General features: G+C 37.0%; 2 protein-coding genes across 3 annotated transcripts; both read left to right on the top strand.

Moving 5' to 3' along the window:
* Positions 1-261: 261 nt before the first annotated feature.
* On the top strand, positions 262-6504 carry LOC104890077 (signal peptide peptidase). Its single transcript, XM_057394528.1, is given in 15 exon segments — positions 262-442; positions 1338-1360; positions 1362-1454; positions 1568-1719; positions 1818-1903; positions 2775-2790; positions 2792-2900; positions 3030-3080; positions 4007-4027; positions 4029-4105; positions 4192-4262; positions 5318-5394; positions 5396-5455; positions 5585-5661; positions 6213-6504. Coding segments are annotated over 15 exon segments (1005 nt in total). The 5' UTR covers positions 262-402; the 3' UTR covers positions 6265-6504.
* Positions 6505-7788: 1284 nt separating this feature from the next.
* Positions 7789-13751, top strand: LOC104890076 (hypothetical protein). Of its 2 annotated transcripts, XM_048643727.2 has the most exons (8): positions 7802-8155; positions 9604-9711; positions 9823-10458; positions 10919-10998; positions 11972-12397; positions 12504-12590; positions 12675-12763; positions 13162-13751. In XM_048643727.2, exons 1-8 carry the CDS (start codon positions 8149-8151, stop codon positions 13226-13228), a joined length of 1500 nt encoding a protein of 499 aa, XP_048499684.1. In that variant the 5' UTR covers positions 7802-8148; the 3' UTR covers positions 13229-13751. The 2 variants fall into 2 exon arrangements, 1 of the variants encoding a protein (XP_048499684.1); XR_007273740.2 differs by lacking the exon at positions 13162-13751 and having other exon boundaries at positions 7789-8155; positions 12488-12590; positions 12675-12689.
* The last annotated feature ends 2196 nt before the right edge of the window (positions 13752-15947 follow it).

Raw genomic sequence — 15947 nt, forward strand, 5'->3', positions numbered from 1 at the left:
AAACCCTAATTTAATTTCCGCAACTTTCCATTTTAGATTTGATCTCAATTTAGCAATCTGGAAAAATAATCATATAAAATCTGATCAGAATTTACTATTCGTGTTCTTTCTTCCCCCATTTTCTCTCTCTTCATCTTCGATCTGCGGTTTTTTTAAATTGGGGGAGAGAAAATTTGGGAGAATTTACCAGATCTCGTTTTTTCTTTTCATGCTTAAACCCTATTTTTTTTTTTTGCTGAAATTTATGTTCTTATGTTGTATAATTTGGGTTTAATTTGTGTCGATTGGTTAATTGGCAGGTTTAATTGCTGTAGAACAGAAAAGATTTTGATCGTTGAATTTGAAGTAGACGGAAGTTTAAGTTGAATAAAGTCTAAATATTTGGAGGAGAATTTAGTAGGAATGAAGAACTTTGAACGTTTAGCGAATCTGGCTCTTGCAGGTTTGTATCAATTTGGTTTTTAATTTTGATTTTGTGTCTGTTGTGATAATTTGAGTTTGTTTGATTTAGTGCTAGACTTTTCAATTGTGTGATATTTGTTACTAGTTTTTAGTTGGTTGTTTTATTGTAGTAATGGGTATGCAATTGTTTGATTAGTGACACATGGGAAGTTATTGGTTGAAATTTGTTTCTTGAATGTCATGTTTATGATGCTGTTTTTTTTTTTTTTTTTTTTGAGAATTTAGGTTGTATAGATGATTTTAGCATGGAAAGAGGTTGGGACTTAGGATTATGAAATGATTGTAAATGGATTTTAGGGTAGTTGACTTTCTGAACTCAAATATAGGAAAGGGTGGGGGTGGGTGGGAGTGCTGAACTTCTCTTCACTCCAAAGAAAACCGGAGAGAGAGCGAGAGAGACAGACGTGGAGGAAGACAGGTTTCGGGAAGAAAGGGAGAATTTGTTGGTCAGATTAGCAGACTGTTTGGTTGAAGACTTCAAGTCGCTGATATGTTTAGCAGGCTGGTTATGTAGTGTTGCCGACTTGTATTAAGGAGCAATGTTGTCTTGGAGTCTTTTAAAGCTTATTGTTGCTGTCACAGTAGGTATGCTTGAACAAGCTGATGCTTGATTCGGTGTTGGTGTACATTGCAAAGGATTAGAAGTGTTTGTGGTAGCATGAGGTAGGTTAGTGTGATCTCAGGTGATGCCTTTGAGGCTTTAGTGATTCATGTCATTTTGACATTTTCTAGTTTAAGTGCTTGGTTAGATGTGCAATTCATTGATACAGGCATTGAATCACACGGTTATTTCTACAGAAAGAAAGAGATTGAACTGTGTGTTTTGATATCTTTGACTGGCAGGTTTTGATGCCACGATCTTGTTGTTATTTCAGGTTTGTCTTTGGCACCACTTGTTTGTGAAGGTGAATCCAAATGCAAATGTGGTATTGACGGCTTGTCTTGCTGTATATGTTGGCTGTTATCGGTCAGTCAAGCCAACACCACCAACTGTAAGTACTGCAGAATACGCTTTTCTATGACCAATAATTCGGGTCGATGGAGGAAAGTTAGGATACTCATATCTTATTGGTTTCTTGTTTGTTTATGTGATTGTCTGATGCAGGAAACCATGTCCAATGAACACGCTATGCGATTTCCGTTAGTCGGGAGTGCAATGTTGTTGTCTCTGTTTTTACTTTTTAAGTTCTTTTCAAAGGACCTGGTCAATGCTGTGCTGACGTGCTATTTCTTTCTTCTTGGAATATTAGCCTTCTCGTATGTATTCTTCCTATGCATCTGTACTTTCTGTAGTGTTTGATGGTTTTCTCCCGTTTTAAAAAATTAATTTCTGTTTCTGTAATTTTCTTTTCCAGCGCAACATTGCTACCTGCCATAAAGCGTTTCCTGCCAAACCAGTGGAATGAAAATGTTATTGTCTGGCGCTTTCCTTATTTCCGCTGTATGTGACTCACCCATCACTCCCTGAAGCTATTAATGTTCTAATTGTTATCTGTATGCTCTGCCGTTTTTAGTATTGAAAATGGGTGCCTAAAATAGTTACTTCAATCACTCTTTCGTTTGGGTTCTATCCTGAAATCCTTTCATGAATCTCCCACTCATTTTAGATTTTTGGACTGCTATGTGTATTTGGAAGATTTTACGAAACAAGGCAAGTTGTCTCTCAAAGAGGTGATAAATCAGTGTATTTTACTTCGTAAAAGTCACTTGTCAAGATATTCGTAAAGTTAATATTGTTATGTCTTTGCTAAATCTTTTTGAGTACTGCTTCTCACTCCACATGCAATAGATTTTCTTGGCCTGAAAATGGGATGAAGATTTTTTTTGTTTGGCGGGCAGTGGTTTGGTGGTGTGAATTAATTTTTTCGCTTGGATGAAGTAGCTAGGAAATTGTGCATAGTGCTTGTTTATATGTTAGATAATCCATGGAAACATCATATGCATGATGCTGTTTTCTTTTTTAATATCTATCATGTATTGGGAAGACCATCAATTTTGTGATGAATGGCTAAGAAATGTTATTGAGTTGCTCAAATGGGAAAAGATCTCGGGGTGTTTAAATTTAAGCTGTAAGATATTGGTTTCCATTATCTTGAATTTTAAGAATAAGATTCTTTGCCCTGCACAACTATATCACATCTCTCTTTTCTGCCTATGTGGATTTTTTTCTCTCTACCTGCTCCTTTCTCTGTATGTGTGCTCTGTTGCATGATGAAGTCAATTATTAGCTTATTGAACCTAAAATCCTAAATAAAGGTTTTATGCGTGGTTGGTTGTAGTATCAACAATGATGCTTTTTGTTTGGCCCACAGCTTTGGAGGTTGAGTTCAAAGTCTCAGGTAGTCGCCGCAATTCCTGGATTCTTCTTTTGTGTTTGGTATGCTGCAAAGAAGCATTGGCTTGCCAACAATATCTTGGGCCTGGCTTTCTGCATTCAGGTTCGACTATTAGGCTCTTCTGTTGTCTCACTTGATTGTTCTCTTGCCTGGACAGTTGCTTTCCTTTTTGCTTACCCCCTTTGTGTCGTTAGTAGATTGTAACTTCCTTTTTCTGATCTGAACTTACAGGGAATTGAAATGCTTTCACTTGGTTCTTTCAAGACTGGGGCCATTCTCTTGGTAAATGTTCTGTTGAATTTATGGAGTTGTACCGTTGTATACTTAGGCTCACTTTTGAGTGTTAACATGTGTTTTGTATGCGCATAGGAAGTTCTCGTTTTTTTCAGTTTGTAATTCTCAATAAGGTGGTCTTCCTATATGTTTAGCAGAAAGAATACGTCTAATTAAGTTCATTTCTCCTATGTTTGATTTTGGTGCTGAGATAGCTAAGTTTGGTAGTGCTGTCTTCTCAAAGCATTTCACATAAGACATCTAGTAGAAGTTAGGAGTGTTTTCTATCGTTTTGTTTCTTTAGATATGATTTTTCTAGTTCACTAGATCGCATGATGAATTGAATTCAATGGATTCTATATAGTACCCTTTGATGTTCAATAACCTTACTATCTTCACTTTATAATGATTAGAGTGTATCTCTTATAGCTCTGTGCCAAGCAACCATATGGGAGACTTGGAAATTGTAGCGTTTTTGCGGTTATTTTAGTCTGGGTAGAAATGGACTGAAAGAAAATAATAAGAGAGATTAAGTGAAGCAAGAAGAAATAAATAAACTGTAGAATTTGAAGCAGTCACTTTGTGTGTTCTGTTTTAATTTTACATATGCCGAAGCTCCAAATGATGACCTTATACTAATAGGGATATCACTATGGTAATGTGCTGTTAGTTTGTGGATTTATGGAAATTATTGGTTCTCAATGCCTTTTGAATTCTTTTCAAGGTTTCCTTCTCTTTTGATCATTTTTTTTAACCCACCATTTCAAGGTTGAAAGAATACTCCTAGTATTTTTGTGAATTATTATTATAGGCGTGGCGAGCTTTAGTTGATTTGTGGTTGTGAGCACTTAGCAAATACACATCTGTTAGCCTTGTTGTAGAATTTCACCAGTCTGCCTATCTGACAATTTTTTTTTACTAATGCCAAACTACAGGGTGGACTTTTTCTGTATGAATATCTTTTGGGTCTTCTTTACTCCAGTTATGGTTAGTGTAGCCAAGTCCTTTGATGCACCTATAAAGGTAAGTTCTTAGTCTGATCCTTAAGATTGTATTGCTCTGTTCCTGCTATATGCTTGTTCCATGATTGTTAATGGTTCATCTACCATTACTCTTGCAGCTTTTTGTTCCCCACAGGAGATGCTGCAAGACCATTTTCTATGTTGGGATTAGGAGATATTGTTATCCCTGGTGAGACAAGGAAATTTAGTCGATTAGTTTCTTTCATTCATCCATGATCACTTTTTTTGTTTTTTCACTTGTTGAGTTGTGAAGCCTTGTTCTATGTGCAAAAATATATAGCCCTTTTATTTTTATTTTTAACATGTACTCTAGGTGGCATCTTGAATTTGTATGGAATTTGTAGGTGTGAATGTTCTTATTTTTGTCCTTTAGACATCAATTGTGGGATGAGGTTGATAGATTTGCTTGGGGCTTGCATTTGGAGATGTTACCTTGGGCCTTTTTAAAGGGAGGCATTAACATAGGTACATGCGCTATGTCAGCCTATGGCTGAATAATGAAAATGCTGTATCAAATGGATGGGATTAGAATTTTGAACTCTAGCTAATATAATGACATTACTGGAGTAAAAGTTTCTAATTGAGGGTGCCTAATATTATGAAGAACAGGCAATTGGTGAGGGAAATCATGTAATTTCGCCTTTGAGTAAAGGTCTGGTGATTAATTAAGTCGCCAAAATTGGAATAATTAGGAGGAAATTTAGGTCCTCAGAATTCAGAAAGCAGCTCACAAGTATTAGGCCATGAGTCATCTACCCATAATAGTTACCCCTACGGCTCTTCAGCAAACTGGTGATGCACAGCTGTTAATTTTCTCGCCCTTTCTTTCTACATTTTTTTCCAGTTTCTCGAGCCAACTCCTCTCTCCTAATTTCTGACTAGCCAACCTTACCATCTTAGTTTCTCAGTGCTCACTGGTTTTATGTGTATGACAATACTGCTCTGATTTTGGAGGTGGACCACTTTGATGCTCCGTGTTTGCCGTAAAGTAAGATGGTATTTCTGAATTTGGGAGTCTGAAGCTCCTTTTAAAACTCTTGGATGTGTGGAGAGGCATTCTTATTGTGACTTTACATTTTTTGTCTTTGGAGGGAGTGGTGGTTTTATGTAAATTAATGTGCATATTAAGATAATAAGTGCTGTAGCTTTAAAGTCTACTGGTGAAAGTGAGCAAAGACATTTTCTGACAATTCTATTTCGTGACTTGGTTTGCGACTTCTTTAGGCATCTTTGTGGCATTGGCATTGCGATTTGATGTTTCCAGAGGGAAAGAGAGCCAATACTTTAAGAGTGCTTTTGTTCGGGTACACAGCTGGCTTGGTCCTTACAATCGTTGTGATGAACTGGTTTCAAGCTGCACAGGTACATCTTTCTTCCTTGCCATCAGCTGTTCATGTTGGCACCTTGTGGACTTGATTTTTCAATCCGTTTTGTGATGTACATTAATCACACGTATTATTTGAATTCTCTAATGGGCTTTTTCTTTTTCAGCCTGCACTTCTTTACATTGTTCCAGCTGTTATTGGATTTTTGGCAGTACACGTGACATGGAACGGTGATATCAAACCGTTTGTGACTTTTTTCCTAGCAATTTTAACAAGACTGTTTTATTTTCCTTTCTACTCTTCTGCACTTGGACATCAAACAATTCACAGAATCCAGTAGTCAATTGGTCCTATAGGATCTGAGTAAAGTGGTGAAAATGCTGTTAAGAATGGTCTACTGTCTTACTTCTAAGAGAGTAAGAAGACCTAGTTGCACAGTATGTTTACTCAGACCCCACTACCGGTGTTGGATATGGATAAATTATCCATGTGTCAAGCTCGGCTATATATTGGCAAAACAAGAAGCTTTAAGGTGTCCGTATCATGTTGAAATGCCATGTAACTGATGGGTACCTTGGCCCTTAGGTGATAATTGATATGACGAGTTTGAGTAATATAGGTTGCATGTTATTTTGGTGCCAAACATTTGTCCAGAAAAAGAAAGGAAACAAAAATAAAATAAAAAAGAACAAAGAGAAAATTGGCCAAAATTCTGGTATCTGTTTGAGAACTAAATTTTAATACTCCATTTTCCGCTTGCTCTGATTCTTCTGCTTCTTCCCTTTAACTATGCAGTTGATGGAATTTGACGAGGCAAAGATGGCTGAGGCTCTTTTATCAAAATGAAGCGATTCTACATCGAGTAAGAAAGCAGACTAGATGAGATGAGGATGAGTCTTGAGTTGGAACACAATTAGATCGCAGCTCCTGAATTTCTTCAGGGGTTGAAATCCTCTCAAAACTCTGGGGGCTTTTCTAACTTACGGACCTTCACATAGTACCCTTGTAAAAGATTTTGATGGAATTGTGGATAGATACTATTGTCACCAGCCCCATAATAGGAAACATTATCTTTTTCCTTTGTCATTGCTTTTCAAATCGAATACAGTGTGCTATAGAAGCTTTGAATTGCTTATTTGATGCAGGTAAAGGTGTTCGGATCAAATAAGGAGCGTATTCGGTACGAGGCTGTTTAGAGCACGAAAATGTTAGAAGAGTATAACAATACTGAATTAGCAAGAATATACGAAGAAAAATTCGGATAAATTCTACTAATATTTCAAGTTTGTAAATGTGGTTTAGAGATCATTCTTAGTACTGGTAGCTCAGCAATCACAAGACTCACAACTCACAAGTCATAATGGTAGTTGTTGGTCTATTGGAGTGTACGTAATGCTTTGGTTGATTGTCAAAGTTGTGACAAAACACTTCAGAAAAGAAAAATCCTCATAACATACTTAATCCAATTCTTCTCTAAAACCTTATAAGATCTTTTACGTATACCTCATAAATGCATTAGGAAAATATAGACAATTAACATATTATGACAAAAGGGTAAGTAACAATATTTGTTGGACTAATAGGTATAGTAAAATACATCATTTTCCTTAGATGTCACAGTTTGATATAAGGGCATACTAAAATAATCAGTCACAAATGATTACTAACTTATAGGGCGTCGGCTTATTTTCTTTGTTTTGACATTTTATTAAGTACGTGATTTTTTTTTGTAAGAAGAAGGTCTATTCTAGGAAGAGGTGAAAGGGAAAATCCTTCCTACAATGAGTTTGGTGAGATTTGACCCCTAACCTATCTTTGGAATTTTGAGAGGTAGTCAATTATTCTGGCCTCCTATCTCATTTTATTATCTCGAAAGCAAGTCTATGTATGCAATTGTAATATTGGAACACAAGAAGTATAGATGTGCTACAACTATATACATCCAATATCGAAATTTTAATTAACTTACACTATTCTTTAACCAAACGACCAACATATGTACTTCTAGACTACAATATTCGACATGCCTAACAAAACTATATTTGCGCGGTTACGCATCGACGTTTTAACATGTGTCAAGGCATGTTGCACTCCTTATACCTAATTATCTATACAATTATATCTTGCGCGATCGCGCATCGATGTTTTAACACATGTGGATGTATGTTGCACTCCTCAGAAGAAACATGTTATAAATTGAGCGATGTATACATTCAATTCAATATTTAATTTGTGTTTACACTAATCTTAGGTTTATTTAAATGAATAACTAGTAAGTCACTAACAATATGAAAACACAAGGAAAATAATCTTTACGTTACTAATCGGAAGATTGATTCTTATTATTGTACTAGGTATTTGTTTAGACTTGTACAAATGAACACAAAAAAAAAAAAAGATAAACACAAACAAGAACAGTGAAGAGACGCACCATAATTTGGATTAAACAACAAAATCCAACAACAGAAATCAAAATTCTTTGCAGAAAATTTATCGAAACAAATAAATATGAGAAACCCAGAAGATGCTTTTATCTTTGCTTTTCTTACCTTGTATTCAAAGACCCCCCTTTTTCTCTCTCCTCTATTTTCTCTCTTCATGTAAAATTCCAGATGTGAATGAACGGAGAAATCGAAGAACTATAAAACCCAGAAAACTGACAAAAGTTTAGTGAAGAAGAAAATTCATATACAAAAGAGATAGATTGGATTTTGGAGTTGTTCAAACATTATGGAAGGTAAATGGGAGATTTTTATGATTACCCAGATCAGAAAGTTGTTGCTTTGGTGATTTTTTTGCTGCATTTTATGTTGTTTGTTTTAATTTGATGAAAATTTTATCGTGTTCATGCAATTTTGTGAGTTTAATTTGTGTAGAATCTGTATTGGTGATCTGGGTGTGCATGTGTTTTATGTAGTTTTGCTGTTTGTTTGATTGAATTGTTGGGATCCCCTTTGTTTGGTGAAGACATTTGATTTTTTTTTTTTGTCTGAAAATGTTTATTTTTGTTATGTGAATATCTAAGTTTCTCTGTTTGTTGTTATTATGGATTTTAATGTTGTTAAGTGTTTGTTTGGCAATATGTAATTTCTGAGTTAGTCAATTGGTTAAACCCCATTTTGTGTTCAATGAGGTTGTTGTTTTAAGAGGAATACCAGAATACCTTTAACAAAAGGGTAATATGAAGGCATATGTGGGTGACTATCTTTGAGCTTATTCCGCCTTCGATTTACGCCTTGGAGTGAACCTACATTGTGGGGTTTTCCTTGTTCTTATCATATGCCTCACGAGCTGCTAGATATGTTATTTATCTGTATATACACACATTGAGATTTTTCTGTTAAGGGTATAAGAAGCTTAATTTTGGTTGTCATAGAAATGTGAGATGGAACCTCATTGAAAGTGGGATGCTATGTCTGTATCCCAAAAAGATGATCCTTAAGATAAAATTGCTCGATATAGGTTCACTAATAAGTAATAAGTACATACTGGTGCTAGTGTGTCTCGAAGATAGGATATGTAACTGCTGAGTTTCTTGAGAAGAGTTGCTGTAATTAGGTTAAGTTTTGGAGTTTGGATGTTCCTTATGCCATGCATGATTCAGTAAATTGTGAAATTTGTAGGTACACTTTTGACTTTGTTGAGTCCTGAGTCCTGTATCTCTTTATAAATGCTATAAAACCGGCCTAGATTGATGAAATTGTTGGGACTTGGGATTATTAGCTAATGCCTCAATCTCTTTAAGTGCTAAATGTTCCCCTGTATATCTCATGGTTTGTGATGACTCAGTTGGCACATGCAATTGCTTTGCCAAGTGAGGATTCAGTCTAATTAATTAGTATTTTGGTGTCTGTCTAGTGGATTTTCGGGAGGTATTCTGTCCCTTGAATGTTAGGGTTGTCTTGATCAAATATCATATTTACTCTGATGTCAACTTAAAACTTAAATCTTAAATCTGGCTATCTATGCCATCAGAATCTTTATAAAATTTATGATTTGGAAAAATTGCTTATATGTCTTGAATCTTGATACTTGAAGTAGTTTGAGTTTATATGAAGGTGTATTAAGCATTTTTAAAACGTGCTTGTGAGTTCTGATGGTCTTCACTGACCTCCCCCTGGCTCCCGACTCACTGAAAAAGAGTATATTTTTGTTTGTTATTAATTGTGTTGTTGAATTCGTCAGAAACTAATGAATTACAAGGTGAAGAAAATAAAGCACTCCCAGAGAAGAACAAAAGAAGGCGGTTCAAGACACCATCCCAACTGCAGGCTTTGGAGGACTTTTATAATGGTAGAAGTTCTTTTTGTCTTTTGACCTTCTGTAAATTAAATATTTGTACGTCATCTTGTTGTGAGGAGTTGATCTCTTTTCGTGTTCTTTTTGTCTTTTATAATTATGCAGAACACAAGTACCCAACTGAATCCATGAAGGCGGAGCTCGCTGATCATTTAGGTCTGACTGAGAAGCAGATTTCTGGATGGTTTTGCCACCGCAGATTGAAGGATAAGAGAATCGTAAATGGTGAGTTAAACCCACCTGGTAGACAGGATCTTTCAAGTGGTGTTATACAAGATCGTGGTAGTGGACTAAGGCAGGATTCGTGCAGTAGCACCAAACAAGGTGATTATAGGCTTGCTGATGTGAGGGAGGTTGAGAGTCGGAGATTTGGTCATAACGATCTTCCTGCTGCTGAGATAAAATACGAGCGAAGGATGCTTGATGATGGAACTGAGATGGATGATACATCTTCAGAAAGTAATTCAGCTTTGCCAGGGAGCTTTTACCCTCATAATAGGAGTCCTTTGAATGTCGAAACAACTGAATATCGGGCACCAAATGGATTAATTGCTCCAAACAAGAGGCGTGTGGGGCCCTCAGGATACTTGAAAATTAAGGGTCAAACAGAAAATGCTGCTGTAACTGCAGTCAAGAGACAATTAGGAAGGCATTATCGGGAGGATGGTCCATCACTTGGGATTGAGTTTGATCCACTTCCTCCAGGTGCTTTTGAATCACCAAGCAAGATTGCTAATACTGGTATGTGCAGTCTTCTCTTTATACAGTACTCTACTGTGGCTTTTAGCAAACTTGCAATGCAAGGTGATGTAGAATATTGGTCTTGTTTGGCATTCACAAGTCACAGCATAAGCGTGTAATATTTCAATTTGAGCTCCTGTTGAACTTGAAGGGATTTCTTCCTGATGATTATGTACTTAATTCTTGGGAAGTGATAAAAGAGAGAGCTGTTCATATTTAATGTGTTGTACGTTTGATGGAATTCATTGGCTCTTGGTCCAAACTTTTACTCCTTTTTCTATGGAAGAATCTGATTCATATTCGTTGGATAAATTTTCTCGAGTGTTGTATATTGCTTTGTTTTAGTTGTTAAAGATGTGCTTCTGTTCTCATTTGTGGTTTTTGCATATATCCTGCTGAGTAATCACCTTACAAGTCATTTCATTTGTAAAGCGCTTGTCTCCTTTGCTTGGTTGGACAGATGCTTATGGAGTTGCAGAACCCATTGGCTCTTGCTCTCTTGACATTGGTGTCATTAATAAGCGACCTGGCCTTAATGCAGTAAGTGTATCTTTGAATTGCCTATTGTTTTCTCCTCTTCTTATATGTTGTATTTTTTTTTTCAAATCATATTTATGATTAGTTTCTGGCTCATGTAGTCTAAGTTCCTAGACCTTACCCCAGAATTTTCATTTTCTCCCTTTCCACCACCTGGGGGTACACATGATTATAAAGCTTTCGCATGGGACTATGGGAGTTCGATAGTTAAAAATTAACTTTTTTTTACATGAAATCCCTTTTTTCTGGAGGGGCAAGTATGTTCACTGCAAACCAGTTATAAGAATAAGAGTGATATACTTGGTTACGATATACTTGGTTATGATTCCTTTTTAAGAAACCAGTTTCCTGGGTGCTTATTCAACTGGTGGTTGCTGTTTGGTACTCTTAGCTTCTTAGATAGAACTGGTTGGGAGGTTCCAGTTCATAAATTATTCTATACCAACAGCAAGTCATCTGAAATTTCTGATGAGGGATAAAACTCTGTAGTTTTGTGAGGATATTAGGGTAAAATATTAGAACTGGAATGAAGTATCTTTGGTTACATGCTCAGATGCTCTCAACATAATATTACTTCCATATTACAATTCTCTTTTGAGGGGGTATAATGCATTTTTATCTGTTCTCTTTTCTTTCTTCTGGGTCAATGATCCTGGTATGCAGCTAAATAGCTGAAAGTGAAGCTTTTCCTGGATTAATAATAGGAAAGGGGAATAGAACTATATTTATTGCTTCTTTCTAGTTAAGTATCTTTTACAAGTTATATACCGAATTACTATGTTTCAAGAAAAAGGTACTAGTGAATATTTTTTTATCTAATGACATTGAGTTTCCACAAGATATCTGTAACAATACCTTAAAATGCTTAATCTCCTCCTTGCCCATGCGTGTCTGTGGGGAGGCACTGTGGAATATGTATGCATATTGAAATATATTACTTCTTGAATGTGCAAACTGATAGGTATATTGTTTGTAGATACGAAATCAGGACAAGTATGTTGCTCCTACAGACTACAGATCCTTGCACAAGTCTGACCCTGACAGTTTTGCTTACCGCCAACCTAAACAAAAATCACCTTTCCCTAATAACGGTCGTGCTTTCCCAGTCCAGAAGTCTTCTTTTTGTGCGGATTCTTACCCTGCTAGAGAAAATCCAGATTATGATGGTAGTGTGAACCACAATATCCAGCGCAAGCATGAAACCCCAGGCACGGGATCAGATTCCTACGGCAGAAAATTTACCAATGAACCGGAAGAGCCTTGGTGGCATAATTCTGATAAGGGGAATTCCGTGGCTGTTCGCAGAAGAGAACGAATCGATTCCAGATCTGCTGCTGTACCAGTTAGGCACAAGGACCCCATGGTCAAAGAGGATAGAGTACCACCTAGCAGGATGAAGAAGGTGTGATCATAACCACACATCTTTCTCATTAAACTATTGTTAACATATGTAATTTGTGAGCTGGATGATCTTAAGATTGAATATTTTAAGGAATGACAATTGGCAGGATGAAGAACTTTATGCAGACAGAAGGTCGATAGGTGAACCCCATGATTCAATCAAATTGAAGATGCGTCCGACAAATGAGCTTAGAGTGAGTTTTTGTCACCAATATATATTTTTGTTAATTTGTTTATATCTTGCATGTGATTATTAAGTTCTCCATATGCATCTGAAGGCTGGCAAGATGGCAAGAGAGGATTTTTGGCAGGAAGATTTTAGCATCAGATCTCAAGAGCCGCCACAGTGGTCAAGACAGATAAAAGGGTGAGGCAAAAATAGCTTCTTTATCTAATCATAACATTGCTTTATTTTGTTGTTCATATAATATTATACTTCTTCCGCTCCAAAATTATTGCACCACTTACCCTTGGCACAAATATGTAGGAGGGAGGTGGAAGTGGGGTGTTGTATGAATATATGTTAGTGTGTGTAAGTGATCCCATGTGTGGTTATATATTTTTTTGACTGTGTACGAAAGTGCGTATTAATTAAAGAACTACTAAAAAATTGTGTTGCAATAATTTTGGAGCACAGGATGTATGTACTTAATTGAGCTTATATATACTCTTTGCAGCAAGTCAGCAACCTACTTGGAACATCTTTCTTTTCTTGTTCAACTAATTCTTCATGCTTCTCCAATAACTGGGTTTTGTTCCTTGCAGATCAACAGAATTGCCATCGAGTTTTAGTGAGGACGAAACTGCAGAAACAAGCTCCTCCATGGACTGAAGATCTTTAATGTCAAACATGGTAGAATTCTGGCAAAGGCCTCGTATTTCAGATCCGGATGAAAGAGGTCGCAACCGCAGGAAGTACATTGATGGGTTGTACATTTGGCTATTATGGAAAGTCGATATCAGTTTTGCGTCTGCGTCAAAGTTCATTGCATGTCACTCTCTCTCTCACCCTGTAGCGGCTTTTAGAGCAGATTAGTTCTTTTATCGGCAAGTTTGATTGATCAGTTTTGTCGTTGGGGATCGTTCACTCAAATCACCCCGGGCCTTGTCTATAGTTGTATAAATCATTGAAATGTGATTGTTTAGAAACTAATGTGGCTATGCACCAATGCACCTACAAGTTTAAATCTTGTACATGCCGTTTTGTTGTCTGTGTGGATGAATTTGTTCTGTTTTTTGGTAGATGCGTTTGGCGACGAATGTTAGGCATGCTGTTTTGCCTGTGGCTTAGATTATAAACGCTTTTTGGCCAATGATAAAATTCTATCACACAAAATAGTTATCATTTTTCTTTATGCTCTTTAATTTTTTATCTTTTTTAAAATATATCCTAACCTTTACAATAATACTTCTATTTCTAAAGCTTTTTTTAGTTTTCAATGCAATAATCTTTTGATAAGAAATAGATTCACCATAATTTAGTACTCCCTTTGTCCCATATTATAGTGCCTGATTCTATTTTTTCACGTTTATTAAGGTAAATAAAATCTAAGACAAATGTAAAGAGTGTTTGTGTATTGAAAATAAATGTTATGGGAAAAAGTAGGGATGGCAATTGGGCGGGGCGGGTGCGGAGGATGGTACCCCCACACCCGCACCCGCATTAAATTCTCATCCCCATTCCCGCCCCACCACCCATTGTGGGGAAAGATTTCATCCCCATCCCCGCCCCACCACCCATTGTGGGGAAAGATTTCATCCCCATCCCCGCCCCACCACCCATTGCGGGGGGAAATTCTAGACCCACCCCCGCCCCACCCTCGCACCCGCGTCGTACCCGCGTCATACCCACTTCATCCCCGCAAAAAATCCACCAAAAAATCTACCATAAGCCCATTATAGTTGTCTACTTCACAAAATCACAATATAATATAGTGAAAGAAAAGTTTTTTTTTTTTTTGAGAGGAAAACACGAGGTGAACTATATTAATCAGAGGACAAATTGTCCATGAGTACATACGGAGACACCTCTGCAGGACAATGACAATCCCAGCGTTATTCAACACCAAACGGAATAAGTCGAGCTAGGTGGTGGGCAACAGCATTCCCATCCCTAAGCACATGCGACCAATTAACAGAAACAAAATCCCTACATGAGAAAATGGCATCCTCTAACACATCTAAATCAGAAAAATAAATGGCACCTCTAGATAACCTGTTAACAATAGTCAAGCAATCAGTCTCAAATATCACATCATGGAAGCCATAGTTCCGAGCCAACTTGATAGCAAAACACAAAGCTTTCCCTTCCGCCACTTCAATGGGCCACCAAGCTCGGACCCTACGTGTGGCCGCAAAGAGCACCAGTCCCTCAGAATTTCGGGCAACCACGCCTAGTCCAACCCATCCCTCCTCACTAAATACATTAGTAATATTTTATTACATTAACAAATATTTTATTACATTTCAAAAGTGTCTTCAAATACGTTAGTAATATATGTATATAAATAGAATTTTAATAATAAATATGCGAGGCGAGCGGGGGTGGGGCGGGGGTGGGGCGGGGCGGGCGGGGATGAGGTGGGTATAACATAAAATCCACACCCGCTCCACCACCCATTGCGGGTACAATTTTAATCCCCATCCCCGCCAAACCTAGACCCATCCCCGCCCCAATTGGGCGGGGATGGGGCGGGTCTCCTACTTGACCCGCCCCACTGCCATCCCTAGGGAAAAGCTGATTTTAGGAGAGAGAATTACCATAAGTGGTGAAAGAGAATTAAATGCATGACTCATTCAACCTTTAAGTTGAATAAACAAAGCAAAAAACTATTGCCAAGAAGCAAAGAAATAATGGTGGCACAATTTTTCTAGGAAAATCATGGAAATGTTGGAATAAAAAATGGAAACAAGAATTATATTTTGGGACACCTTAAAAGGAAAGAAGCACTATAATATGGGAAGGAGGGAGTAAATGCTTATGTTGAAAGTGTAGTATATATTTAGATAAATAGGTCTTATTTTGATGTATATTTCAAGCTCAATAATTATAATTTCACACTTAAGCTGATTAATGAGATCCTCTTGATATACTTCTTTATAAGCTAGTTTGATTAGCTTTATTTGACAAGCATTTGATGACCCAACAATAAAATTATTGCATTTTCATTAGTACCTAATCCTAATTAAAGCACGAGGAAAAATAAAAAAGATGGTTTAATGCTTTGCAAATTATATCTTACGTGAAGTACCTAAATTTAAGAAAGGCATGACGATACATATATTACAAGCGCATCACCAGGGCCGGGGCTAGGATTTTAGGGGCCCTGTGCGGATTCTTAAAAAGAGGCCTTAAAATCCGCATGGAAAGACTCACCGAAAGAGTACCAGAGTGCAAAATTTAGATTGTAGTTACAAGGATTCGATCCCTTCACCTCATGTAACTAAGGCCCAAACCACACCACTGCTCCATACACTTTTATTTGATTTATTATTGTTACAAACATTATAAGTACAGAGCTTTTGGGGGCCCTCTCAAACTGAGGCCCTGC

The sequence above is a fragment of the Beta vulgaris genome, chromosome 4, assembly GCF_026745355.1.
Source record: "Beta vulgaris subsp. vulgaris cultivar EL10 chromosome 4, EL10.2, whole genome shotgun sequence".
Classification (NCBI taxonomy): Eukaryota; Viridiplantae; Streptophyta; class Magnoliopsida; order Caryophyllales; family Amaranthaceae; genus Beta; species Beta vulgaris.

Coding starts and splice junctions, on each gene's coding strand:
- LOC104890076 (XM_048643727.2), top strand. Junction 9,712..9,822: donor TTTGGAGGACTTTTATAATG/GTAGAAGTTCTT, acceptor ATAATTATGCAG/AACACAAGTACCCAACTGAA. Junction 12,764..13,161: donor TGGTCAAGACAGATAAAAGG/GTGAGGCAAAAA, acceptor TGTTCCTTGCAG/ATCAACAGAATTGCCATCGA.